The 14330-nt window shown below is 35.6% G+C and overlaps 1 protein-coding gene across 1 annotated transcript; it reads right to left on the reverse strand.

Moving 5' to 3' along the window:
- Positions 1-208: 208 nt before the first annotated feature.
- Positions 209-13795, reverse strand: LOC149079819 (stimulator of interferon genes protein-like). The gene is made up of 7 exons (XM_089240316.1): positions 13592-13795; positions 9379-9584; positions 7440-7526; positions 6264-6372; positions 5641-5870; positions 2916-3075; positions 209-2241 (listed from the first exon to the last, which is right to left on the reverse strand). Exons 1-7 carry the CDS (start codon positions 13734-13736, stop codon positions 2138-2140), a joined length of 1041 nt encoding a protein of 346 aa, XP_089096442.1. The 5' UTR covers positions 13737-13795; the 3' UTR covers positions 209-2137.
- Between the last annotated feature and the right edge of the window lie 535 nt (positions 13796-14330).

Consider the following 14330-nt stretch of genomic DNA (forward strand, 5'->3'; position numbering starts at 1 on the left):
GATGCTTGTCACTCTAATGAGAGCAAATTACTCATTTGTGGCCATCAAACATTCTGAATTCCTTCTATATTATTGTTACATTCAATTCAGATCTTCATCAAGCAGGAGTGAATCCTGAGGCATATTTACTATCTGCCAAGGCATGACACCTTCAAACTCTAGAGTCAGTGTATGAAAAACATAAAGGAAAATCTAAAAAACAGTATGTATGAAAGAATATAACAATATATTTCAAAAATAAAAATTATAAATACACTGTATAACAAAATACAAAAGTATTTTCACATGGAAAATTCTGTTAAAGAAAAACATCAATGTCAAACACAGCCTGTATCATGGCCTGAAATATTGATTATATGAAAAAATACAGTATTTTGAACATTCTAGACTAGGAGGTTGCCCAGCTATACGGCATGCTTATGAAAATATTTACAGGAAGAAAGAATGAAGATTTTGAAATATCAGAAACTACTCAATAACAAATAAAGTAGTATAAAGTATAAGCATGATGAAGGCACATTCCACACACATATATCTTATTCTCTATAATAAGCACCATCATTGTGCGCTCATCTACAACAGCACTGTTCGTGGATGGAACAGTATTAAATGACCCAACAAGAATAGATCAAGATTATGAGCTGCACACACACAAATATCATACCCCCTCATGCTAGAAGCATGAATGTGTGCTATGTTCGTGAAAAAAAAAAAAAAAAAACATGGGAAATGATGTTTGAATGTTTACTCTATCCATGTTACTCTATGGAAGTTATTTTCCTAAAATGTTTTGTAACATGTGTTTCAATAGGGATATACATTCACATTTCAGGCTAAACTTAGATAGCAAAATAAGGTATCCAACCAGCTGATAAAAAGAAGGGAAAAATTGCACATTCATGCTCCCAGCATGGGGGGAACGATATGTAACCAAGGATGTCAAAATGTTTTAGATCTGTGGGTTTTCAATTGAGCATTATGTAAAAAGATTTCTGAATAAATTCTGCTGCAGTTCAGCAGCATGCTACAAAATACTGTAGGTGTTTGAGAATCCACAAGATTCCTGACTCCAATGCTAGTGCCGTCTTAAGGCATGGGCACGGCCCGGGGCCTCAAGAGAAAAGGCCCCACAAAAATGGGATCTGGTTGAGATTTTCGAAAACTTGCCTGGTAGGGCCTCAGAAAAATCAGTTGGCCTGGGGGCCCATGATGCTCTTAAGACGGCCCTGCTGCCTGTAATGGTAGGTTAACTGGCATAAAATAACACATCACCAAATATTCAAATTGACAATCAATTCAAACTGGAAAAAAAAAAAATTCTTTAGTTGTCTGGATTGCAGGTGATCACAGTTTACCATGGAGCTATCATGATAAGATAACACCAAAGTATTGCGAAGTTTCTTTCTACAAGTGAAGCATTTGTGAGCGTGCAATAAATCACATTAGAAAGTTACAAATTTCGAACAGAAGAAAACAAAAATTCACAATACAAAAAGCGAGACAAACACCAGAATATCACATTTCTTGTAAGGTAACTTTGAGCTTGCAGTTGTCTAAATATTGCTAGAACACCATTCAAGTATGATCTGTGAAATATTTAATTTACCATTTTGTGTGTGAAGGACACTTTTTCAAGTTCTGCAATTCAATCAACAGGGCTAAAGATGAAAAAAACAACAATCATGAGATTGAAAATTATGGGTATAAGCATGATATTTCAATGAAAGGCTTTTCTGGGCAGTACAATTAATTTCATAAGATTACATGATAAGCATGCTCTACTTTGATTCAGAACAGAAATATCATAACCATTACAGAGCATATTTCCACGGTCAAATCGTTCTTAATGCTTCAGGCCACAGACAACAGACATAAAATTCTCTAGGTTTCAGCACCTATGAATGGTCTTCCACCAGTCATAAATCAATTAAATAATAAATTAAATGATAATTCCTGTATAAATGAGAATGGGACAATTATAACTCAGACAATGATCGCTTTTGTGATTCAAATCTAGAAAAAAAAATAAAAAAAAATTATCATTTCAAAAGTCTTTTTCTTGGTTTCCCGCTGTAATTTGCACCATTTAGTCGGGAAAACTTTGAAACTGTCCTCACATTAACAATAATTTGCATTTTCACACAGTCGTTGAGTCGTAATTGATAGGAATTTGTTTTCTTAATCTCCGAACTTCCTTCTGGAGGAATTCAGCGAGAGGTATCTGGTCTCTCGGACTTGTATCTGCAACAAAAGAGCAATATGGTAATTCAAAAACATACATTATTTCACTCTATATCTTCACATGATTGAAATCTTACCACAGACAATTTAATGAGTAAAAAATTAGTCTGCTAATCGTGTTTTTTTTTAGATTTCAACTCATAAATAGGGAGAAACAATTGAGCCCGGATATAACAAAATTGTACGGGAATGTGAAAAACATTCCCTATATCTGATCTTCATTACAACAGATACACAATAAATACTCATTTAATGGGAAGAACCCACTCAAAACAGCACCTCTCTCAACCTATGGGCAGCAAAGATGAGACCAGCAGTTCTCAATTGAGAAATTTAATAATATATTGATAATTATTAAAATCGGCAGATCACTGGGAAGTCAGTTGAAAAATCCTTAATATAAATTTCTGTGCATAGAAATACAGCGACATGTTTCCCTCTTCTATGCTCATTGAAAAACTGCCTAAAAATGCTGGATCAACACACGGCCAGATTATCGAATCTTCTGTACATGTGATCAAAAACGGCCATTCTAATCGGAAGCAAAGTTTTGAAAACATCAAGGTAAAATGCAGAGTGTTATGAATTTATAAGTAATTGCTTTTTACACCATGCATGAAACACAAATTAGCATTCATTATGAATATGAAAGGATATTCGAAGCAGAAACATACCATCGTAAACTAAAATTACACCCGGGTGACCTTCGAAGTAATTCCGGAGTTTCAATATGAACGAATCTCTCAGGTATATCAGGATATCTTCGGCAACCTGGTTTTTCAACTTGCATATGGCGAGTAAGGAGGATGGTTGTTCCATCGACAAGTAGAATGGCTGCGGGAAATTCATAAAACCAAAAATAAATAATTCATAGTACAGAAATACTCATAGTAAGTATAAATTTTCAAATCAAAAACAAATGAACATAAATAAAAAAACTCATGACATACTTGAACTTTTGAATTTTTTGTTTCTATTTTCCTCTAATTTCTCAAGACCACTACGCACATTTGCTTTCAATGTTTTTTCAGAAGAACTCTCCCACTTTTGATGTCTGCAAAACTTTTTTTCTCTTTATCCCCACTTCTATAATTTTTTCTGCAGTGTTCAGCAGTTTTTTGTGATGACAACTGAATTTCGTGCTCCCTTTCTTCTGCTTTTGCTCTCTCATTCTCATCTTGTTGTGGAGCTTTCTTATAAAAAGTTTTTTTGGCACTGAAGTCTGTCTTGGTACTTCCGATGTGAGCTGCGAACAGCTTTCAGAAGACTGGCATAGATATATCTTTGGCACTTTGAGAATGCTTTACAAAATGCTTTACCTAATGCCATTCATATATGCTGCAGGAAATGTTTGTTTACAATGGAGTCCCCCCCCCCTCCCCCACAACAGTCTGCATTTCCATGCACAAGACATAATAGATAATAAGGGTTTGATGAGCACAGGCAAAAAATTTCAAACTTTGCAGTTCCATCCAAGTTTTTCAGATCAAATATAGATTCCCAATATTGATCTAACCTTTGATTACTCACTTGTATGTCTTCGCATTGCAGTACTGTGATGAATAATTCATCACTGTACTGCAATGGGAGGACTTATAGCTTTTGAACTACAAGCAACATATAGAAAACACCACGCTTTCATATATGAGTAAATCACGGTTGCAGCTGCTTAATTATGGATTTCTAGAAACAATAGTCCAAGATTTTGTCCTAGCAACTATGCAGTGATGGTTGGCTGTTTTATGCAGTTTTTCGACAAATAAGCTGGCTCATTTAACTTTTTTTTTTTCACTTTAATTCACTAAGTAAAGTAGAGCATGGGGCAGGTACATATCAATTTTGTATGGTCAACAAAAACATTTACAAAATGCTTAGGGAAAGTAGATATAGATTTTAGAGGCTAAAGGATGGCACATAGAAATTTTGGAAGCCCAAGGAAGACAAAAACATATTTTGGAGAAAGTACAGTCAAACCACATAGTAGCATCTCGATTCAGTGCCAATCCCACTTAGTTCCAAAATTTTTCTATGAACAAACCTTCTATAAAAATAAACTACACATATTAATTTGTGATTCAAAGAACGTCAAATTCATTGTAGTGCCAGAAATCTGAGACAAATTGTGACATTATATCAGGGTTTGACTGCATGTGATTTTTCTCTGGCTTTCTAAATTCTGCAAAAGCACCTCCTATGAACTTAGAGAAAGTACACATACAGATTTTAGAAATTTGAGGAAGACGTGTACAGATTTTAGAAGCTCAAAGAAGATGTGTACAGATTTAGGAAGCTGACGAAAGGTGCACACAGATTTTATGAGCTTAAAGAAAGTACACACAGATTTTAGAAATTTGAGAAACGTGTCATATAGATTTTGGAAGCTCAAGGATGGTCTCTACAGATTTTATAAGCTTAGGGAAAATACATACAGATTAAAAAAACCTGTGGAAGACAACTATAAATTTTGAATGTTCAAGGAAGATGCACACAGATTTTGTAAGGTACATATAGATTTTAGAAACTTATGGAAGATGTGTACAGATTACGGAAACTCAAGGATGATGTGTGTACAGATTTTGGAAGCTCACAGAATGTGCACACAGATTATGTAAGCTTAAATAAAGAACATACAGATTTTAGAAACTCGAGGAAGTTGTGCACAGAATTCAGAAACTCAAAAGGAGATTTGTACAGATTTTAGAAATGCAAGGGAGATGCACACAAATTTTGGATGGTCAAAAAGAAAGTTTGTATGAATTTTGGGAGAACAGAGAAAGTGTCTACAGATTTTGTAAACTTGGGTAAAGTACATACAAATTTTAGAAGCTGAAGGAAGACACATAGAAATTTTAGAAGATACAAAAAAACGGCAATAACAAAAAAGATTGAAAACCACTGATATAATCAATATTCTGATTTCAACATACTTTTTAGACCAAATTGAGCATGTTACAGTAGGACCTCTCTTTTGAGGATATTGACGAAACAAAAAAATCGTCTGTAGAAGAGTGGTGGCCATTAATCAGGGGTTTGAAATACAGTCAAATCCCGTTTAAACAAATACCATTATAGCGAAAATCTTGTTTTAACAAACACTTTCATATAATCCTCCAGATAAGTTTACACAGAAATAATGCAAAAAAACATGGAATTCCTTTATAAAAACATTTTGTTATAATGAAGTGATTTCTCCGATCTCTTGGAGTCCATTATAATGGGATTCGACTGTACATACTTTTATTGTACAAGGGGAAATTATTATTTGGTCATAAAAGAGGGGTGATGCATCTGAGGGAGTGTCCGTTAAGAGAGGTTAAGGTCGCTTTCTGAGCATATCATAAATATACACAGAATATAATTTTAATAATAGTATTTATTCTGAATCATCTAATATCCTACCTCTCCTTGGTTGGGAGTTACTTTGTAAACTGGGTTTTTGTATTTCCTGTTCATATTCGCACCTTGATCTGTAACTATCTGAGGAAAATCGTCAACATATTCGATATCAGGATGATGATCACTAAATATCCCACTGACATTGCAGCTCAATGGAACAATTATAACCAGCTTTTTCACAGCAAGCTCCACAGAATGCAAATGTTCAAATTCTTCAGCTCTGTGATGATATCCTGAAAAAAAAGGAAATAAATGAAGGTCTCAAATTCGCTACTACATTAAAAAACGGTTATTTGGAATACTTCAACCCAGGGCCATAACTAGAGTTCCCCTGCCCTAGGTGGCAAAATTTGTGGGGGCAATTTTAGGAGGGGAACAAAGAACACTGTTACAAAAATATATAACTTCAAAGGTGTAGGGGCGGAAAAATAATGTTTGCCCCAGGCAAACATTATTTTAAATTTTTACACAAAATTACACATACAGTATGCAAAAATTCCTAGTTATGGCCCTGCTTTAACCAAACCTATTTGACGCTCAAAATGAAGGCTTGGAATAAGAAAGGTTACATATACTGAAAACCAAGGAAATAAATTGAAAGCATAAGAACAATCACAGAAACAAACCTTCCAAGACCGGTTTATAATAAGCTTTGTAAGCTGCTTCTGCCCATACCTGCGATACATGCTTTTCTTTGAGTAGGGAGTTCAATGTCGCATTGCTATGTAGTTGAAGCTATATGTGAAACAAACATATTAGAAAGACAGCTGGCATTCATCCTTCGCAGCAAAAATAAAAACGCAAAGTTCCTGCAACTATTTCAATTAAGAAACATCAAAAATATTTACATAGATTTAAGTGTAGTACAGTGAGAATCCTGCTTATAAAACGGTTTTCAAAAAACCGTTGTAAGCCCGTTGTAAACTGGAAATCTTAATGATAATTACTTAGAGTTTTGGGACCTACTTAGAAAAGGGGTTCTCAAACTGTATGTTCTGGTGTGCCTCCAACATTTGTCAATGGCGCTCCCAACAAAGGTTTTTCGAAGGGATTCTTTGTTAAACAGCTATTAGGAGCCACAGATAAGCACCAATTTGAGAAAGGGCAGAGGCCCCTCAATGAAGAAAACATTCAGGAGCTGAAAATCACCATTCATCCGATATATGGGACTTATGCCCATATGAAGATGGTGGTGGATGGGGTGGGGGTCCCCAATAATTCATGAATGGGCCAATAGTAATGAATAATAATTCATTCTAAGGCCCCTCCACAAAATAATTGGGGGGCGCTCCTCAAATAGCCTCAGCCTCCAGATTCCAGTGCCTATGGGAAAGGGGCATGGCCAGTGGAAAGTTTGAGAACCCTTGACATAGACAATGAGTTATTGCAAGGAATCTGCCACCAGATTTATTCTGCTGCCGAGATATCTTCCAGCGCAGCTTTGTGACAGAGTCTGGAACACAAAGTGTGCGTACCTAACAGTCTGAGTGCATATCCAGTGCTGTGCCTGATTTTCCAGTGCTGCCATCTATATTTCAAATTGTGAGCGAAGAGTAATGATTTAATATTTGTAACACTGTAGGCCTGTTGCTCTGTGGCGAGACATTTTTGATAAGGAGATCGGCTTGCATTCGCGCCTCAAAGTTAAAAACCACAAAAAAAAATTTAGCTGACCACCACTGGAGTACCAGGGAGGGGGTTCGAACATGTTTTCTTTATGACGCAAGTCTGTCACTATGCCTTCTCGACCACCACAGCGGTGAAACACATAGACAAAGGATTACTATTTGGTAGACACTTACCCCTTCCAGACTGCCTATTATGGCCGCAACAGGTAAGGAAAACACAAACAACTCGTAGAACTTCCAAAAAGATTCAGCGAAGATGAACTAAGTAAAGAAAAATTATAATCAAATTCAATGTCACCAGATCATCATAAATTTCATCAATAAATAGTATATTTCCAATGGAATCTGGAAATTTCACCTCCAACATTTTGTTCCTGACATTTCATCCCTGGAAATTTCGCCCTTGGTAAGTTTTCCCACAGAAACTTTAGCACCTGACATTTTGCCTGTCCTGAAAGCATGAGTGACTGACTGTGTGAGTGACAAAGTGAGTGTGGGAAATTGACTGTGAGTGAGTGATCATATAAATGACAAAGCAAGTGACTAAGGGAGTAACTAAATGAGTGACCATATGTATGAGTGTGCACTTGACTGTATGAGTAAGTGATCGTATGAATGACAGAAAGAGTGATCTAATAAATGCTTAAGTGAGTAACTGCTTGAATATCCAAGTGAGTGACCATATGAATGACCAAAAGAGTGAGCTTAATTGAGCAACCAAGTGATTTACCACATGAATGACCATCATACTATCATTCATATGTTCACTCATATGGTCTGGGCAGGCAAATTGTCTCGGGGGACAATGTACCAGGGACAAAACGTGCTAGGGACGAAATGTTAGGGTTTACGTAAACAATTTCCAATATAACGTTGATATCTTTGAGCCAAAATTGTGTATCACACACATACACAAAATGGTTTGAAACTTTATATAATAGAGATGATCAGAATGAATCATTTCCTCACAGAAAGGATGACTGAAAGCGCCACCTAAAGACATTTGCAAATGAGTACAAAATTTTGAGTTTGATAGTTATCTAGAGGAGTAGTAGCGATTTTTGCCAAGAAGTCCATGCAGAACCAATAATCGTTTCATACACTGCTTCATAGAAAGCTTCCTGTAGAATACGAGTTCTGATTGCCCACCATAATTTTCTATCAGTTTCAGTCATGCGAATATGGATACGATATATACACAATGTGACTGGGCCATAACCAGAAATATATTTCGGAAGGGGACAACTTGTATTTTATTGGGAGGGATGCAGGACAAAAGTGATAAAAAAAATAGATTTAACCATGTTCAGAGTTGCCAATTGCTAGATTGTTTGTAGTTTCTACAGATGGCTGCAATAAACAACTGAGCTATGGGAAATACTCTCAATACCATGGAAATCGGTTCAAAAAAATTAGATCTTTTAGTTTCTTGCAGTATTTGACTCATTTTTTTTTAAAATCACATCGATCTTCACCATAACAATGAATTCATATACGCATGTGAGGAAGTTTGAGAGAAGGCATACCCGAAACTGACCAGTTTTGTCTGTGCACAATTTATAAAGTCTGAGTCTAAACTCGCAGCTATGATCGATATTCAAACGTGCAAAAACCTGTTTTTCCGTCGGAACCGCACCATGCTGCGAGCTAAAGACAGGTGTCTAGAAATTTGAGAATATGTCTAAACCAGGCTTGGAAAAATTGCAAACAAAATCTATACAGGCACCAGAAAAAATTTTGTAAATGCCAAAAATTTTTACCTTGAGAAAAGGGTCCAAAATAATGCTTCTTTTGGCTATTTTAGAGCATTGACCTTATTTCATGTTGCCACAGATATGCTGCTATAAATCCAAAACATTTTGTGCTGCTCTCAGCCCGCAATTTAGTAACTTCCTAAAGAAACCTTTAGGTGCCAATACAAATTTTTTAGTCCCTATGGTGACCTGGCACCTGGGATTTGTCCAGCCCTGGTCTAAACTCTTAATTGGACGCAAACTTTTGGCTATGTAGTGTATGTGTCATGATTGCAATGTAAGACACTGTGAGACATGTTTTCAATATTGCCATTGTATTCTCAGACAGATACGTTAGGAACAATTATTCAAAGACTTACTGAGACCACTGTAATAACCAATGCAACTAATGCTATCGGAGTGTGCTTGAAGCACACGCTAACAACATCTTTCAACTTCCCTTCATATCTTGAATTTGTATGGAACACTTCCTCGATGAGTAATATGAGCTCGCGTATCGTCACAGACAGAGATAAAATCAAGATGGAAGAGCATAATACATATAGAAGTCCATGATGCTCGTCACCTGTAAAAAATAAGGGATATTATTATGAATAGCCAAATACATACAAAGAGTCAGGAAGGGGGGGGGGAATGGTTTCTGTCCAAAAAAAAACCAAAATTAATGTTTTTACGGTTTTTTACAGCTGAGTACCATCTCTTTCAGCCATGTAAGACATCAAAGACAAAAATACTTTCAGTCCACTGTCCCCAAATCAGAATGTTTAGCACTGTTCTGCGACGAGCCCTCAGTTGACTGGAAATGTTCTGCGGTAAAAATCCCCATACATGTAATAATGTTTTTTTGCACTTTTTCTTAAATTCTTCCAAATTTTTCTGCAGTAGCGCTAATTGTTCTGCGTCGTACGTCACAGATCTTGGCACGCTCTGCTTTGGGGTCCGCTGTAATAAAGGAAGAAAGATACAGCATAAGGGGAAACAATGATCTTAGTCACAGTGAGCAGATAGGACAAACGATCAGAGTCCCGAATATGTGCATGTGCAGAAAGCAATATTTGAGTCTGTGCGTACGCATATTTGTTTTGATTTATCGATATATAGTTTGTGCTTTTTACTTATGAATTTGAGGTTAGTTCGTGTATTGAAGTATCATTGAATATAGATTTATGTTTATCCTAAACAAATGTCCTATGTCAAGATTCCTGAGGAATGGATGGAAGTTATAAGAAACAGTTGCCCCCTCCGATAGTGACTGATTGCAAACAAGAAGTTTTTCAAAGCTTGGAACAGATTTTTTTAAAGCCTATGCACCAAGAAAAATAAAGCCCACAGTAGACAAGGCCAATCAGATGCCTTCATGTAGATAGTTCTACGCCAACTATTTATTGTACCAAGTTCTAGTTGTTCTAGTTTTTTTGGTAGCCCCACCAGCCATGAAGTTAGTGTTAAAACAAACAAAAAAGAAGAAAGGACCATCAACAAGAGGAGGGCATGCCTGTCGAAGAATTGGAAATGTTGTACTTCCAATTCTTCGACATATAAAACCAGGGTTTAAGCTACGGTCACATTTTTCAAGAAAATTGTAGAACTCGAAAGTAGTAGTAGCCACTTTCGCAAAAACGTGTACAGGAGGTACGAAACGAGTAGACATCCAACCGTCAATCATTAGAATTTTTTCCCCCCCCAATTTTCACTAAAGAATTTTTTTTTTAATCTAGCTTAAATCCTGTGTAAAACTTAGAGATGCGAGTGGTTAGAATATTCTCAGAGAACGAGAATTACATTCTCCTGGATGTCGAAATTGGAGAATAATCGATTGTCGATCTTTCTTTTAAGTAATGACATTTTTTTTTGTTTATATTATGAAATATAAATCAGTTTTCATTGCCTGCAACATTTAAAACAAAACAATTTTTGGCATAATCGCCTCATAATGACAACTTTTAGTTTGAGAATATTCTTGGTGATGACGAGAGGTTTTAAAAGTTTGGTTACGAAGAATTAAGAAACCCTGAGATTAAAACGTCAAAAAATTATTTAAAAATTATGTAAATTTTTAGAAATAAGTTCAAAACAAGAAATTAAACCAAAGGCGATCGATAAAGGAAGCTGTTCTTATACAACCACCTCCGTTCTAAGAAGAGACAGAACTGTTGCTTTCTTCAATGCACATAGGCCAAAATTTAAATCCTGTATCACTCTCATTTCTTTGAAAGTTCTACAATTCAGACATTTTGGTTTTTTTTTTCCCTGCTTTTTAAACTTTAATGTTGTGGGCTACAAACGTTAGTATTCCCTGTCTTCTAGATGGAAAGAAAGATGGGGACGGAGAATATTCTCTCGAAGAACTACTATTATAAATTACTAGAGAATATTCTTGTCGAAAAAATAATAAGAATTATTCCCAAGTAATTTTTATAGAGATTATTTATTATAATGCATGTTATTACATATATATTCTTGAGAATACTCTCTGGAAGGACTTCTATAACTGGAGCATAATCTGAAGGACTATTATTAATAACTTGAGAATAATTCTATTTTCGATAATATTCCCCAGTAATTTATAAAATGCAAAAATGCAAGCCGATCTCCCCATTACAAAGTCTCACCACAGACAGCAACGGGCCTATAACCGTAAAATCTTCAAACATTACACTTCACTCATAGGTCAAAAAATACGTAGCAGATGGGAGCACTAGACAAGCATTACACAGAAACAAGCTTCACGTTATAGGTTCACAACACGGACACACATATATCACAACATGTACCAATTCGTTAGAAGTTCTGCAGAGGTATATGGATGAGGTATGTGTATGGTTTAGTAGTAGTAATTTATAAAAGTAGTCCTTCCAGAGAATATTCCCAAGGATATTATATATAACTACATTATAAATAACAGGAGAATATTCTCATCAAGAATAATAAGAATATTCTCAAGTTATTTATGCAGTCAAATCCCATTATAATGAACTCCAAGATACCGGAGGAATCACTTTGTTAAAATGAAATTTTGTTATAAAGGAATTCCAGGTTACCTAGCATTATTCCTATGTAAACGTATTTGAAGGATTAGCAAAGTGTTAGTTAAAACAAGATTTTCGCTATTATGGTATTTGTTAAAACGGGATTCGACTGTAATAGTCCTTCCAGAGAATATTCTCCTAAAGATTATATATTCTCGAGAATTTTACATCTCTAATTAAAACTTTTTAAACATTATATCAAAAATATGCATAAGCGTCAAGTTTACTTCTGAAGGATTTATCTAGGCATGACACACTGATAGATCGGCTAGTGAATGCCTCGGCTGACAGATTTTTCAACATTCTCTGACTCAGCTAATGGACATTTTAGTTAATATGGATGCATGAGCTCTCATAAAACAGCCACTCTGCGAGCTAAATTTTGGTGACAATCAAAATGAATCCGACGAGCAACTGTCACTTGAACAAGGCTAATATTTTTCCTCCTCGGAACCACTTCTTGGTTACCCTTCTTTTCCTCAGAAAGAGATTTTGAATTATTTAATGTAAAAATGACCCCCCCCCCCCGTATCTCCACCCATGCTCTCTGAGTGAGTAATGACAAGGAGCTTCTTATCGGGGACGGCAGAAACTTGAGTTTTGAATTAGCGATTTTGACTTCTGAATTAATTATGGAGGGTGCTTGGCTTCATGCTATGAAATAATGCAAATGCTCTGTCAGATCAGACAAAACTTGGGCTCTGTCCCTTCTGGGATGCAAACCCTTTACCTGCGTGGGTCGGGTCATGCTGGGATATAGTAGATGCTCTAGCATCCCAGTTCCAACACTACTGCTTGCAACATGTGAAACAATGCATTTGGTCTAGAAGAGTATACTACAGAGCGAGAGACCAGGTCAGTGAGTGACAGAGTGACCTGGAGAGTATTACTGAGCAACCTGGAGAGTATTACTGAGCAACCTGGAGAGTATTACTGAGCAACCTGGAGAGTATTACTGAGCAACCTGGAAAGTGTTAGTGAGCAACCAAGGGAGTGACCCAGAGATCAAGGGACTAGGACGGTGAGTAACAAAACAATGTGTAAGCATTTGAATGACCAAAATAGTGACCTAAAGAATGAGGAAACAGGTCAATGAGTGTGAGTGACCAAAATAGTAAAGAGATCAGGTCAGTAAGTGACCAAAATAGTCTGTAGGCATGTGAATGACCGAACAAGAGACAATGTCAGTGAGCAACCTAGAACGTAGTAGAAATTACACAGCGCGCAAACTGTGCTGTGTAATTTCTGTTCATACAGCCCTCCTCACAACACTTTATCAAATTTAATACCCAAAATACATTCATAAATTTATTGCAAAAATGTAAGCAGTTTGATCTGATCACTAATGAGTGTGCAATTATTTATTTGTATATTCATTAACATCATACTCAGCTAACATTGGAGACAATATTAAATACTTTTATAGTAATTGGAGTTATAGTAATTATACTTTAATAGTACCAATAAATAAGGCTTCATTAATTCAATCGGGGAAAAAAACTATTGAACGAAATAGGATCAAAGTGTCACGTGTTATATTTACCGAATAAGTCTTTGTGATCCCCAACGTAAGTGAGAAAAATCGAAGCGACAGCTATGACCACGATGCAGATGTATTTCTTGTATTTGCGTTCCTTCAATTTGAATTCTGAAGGGTCAATGAGCGGATTCTCCAATGTGTTATACATCTGATGTCTAGCAAGTGCTCACGCTTTGTTTGTTTGTGATGTGAGATGCAGACGGTTTTAACTACCGTTTTTTTCACATTCTTTTTTTAGGCTCAGAGTTGCCAGATCCTTAAGCAGTTTTTAGTCAGAAGTAACCGAAAAAAAGTCGAAAATATTCAAACTGGTAGTGCTATCTAGGAAACAACACACAAACTACAAACGCGATTACTATATTTATAGTTTACATGTTGACACATAGATGGCAGCACAGGTTCTCACATTTTTTTTTTTTTTAAATTGCATTTTCCTGCATTTGACAGAAAGGAAAATTTTTTTTAACTTTCCCAAAAAAATATATTAATTAAAATAATAATTTAATTAATTAACTGATTTATTGATTTTAGAAAGAGGGGAAAGAGAAAGAAAGAACTCCAAATAAAACTAGAAAAAGTTAATTACAATAATAGTTTAATTTTACAAAAAAAAAGGAAGAAAAAGAAGTAGGTACTTTCATATGAAGAAAAATTGATGAAAATGACAATTTTATTGATTAACTAATTAATTAATTTTATAAAGAAAAGAGAAGGAAAAAAAGAAAGAACTCTTCAAGAAAAC

This window comes from Pholcus phalangioides, unplaced genomic scaffold (genome assembly GCF_987345545.1).
Source record: "Pholcus phalangioides strain wild (caught in Gottingen) unplaced genomic scaffold, Ppha-v1.0 ptg000012l_1, whole genome shotgun sequence".
NCBI lineage: Eukaryota > Metazoa > Arthropoda > Arachnida > Araneae > Pholcidae > Pholcus > Pholcus phalangioides.

Excerpts from the sequence above, each read along its gene's own strand:
- LOC149079819 (XM_089240316.1), bottom strand. The coding sequence starts at position 13,736 with ATGTATAACACATTGGAGAATCCGCTCATTGACCCTTCAGAATTCAAA. Across the intron at positions 5,871-6,263 it reads TTATAAACCGGTCTTGGAAG|GATATCATCACAGAGCTGAA; the intron begins GTTTGTTTCTGT and ends CTTTTTTTTCAG. Across the intron at positions 2,242-2,915 it reads TGTAATTTTAGTTTACGATG|ATACAAGTCCGAGAGACCAG; the intron begins GTATGTTTCTGC and ends CTTTTGTTGCAG.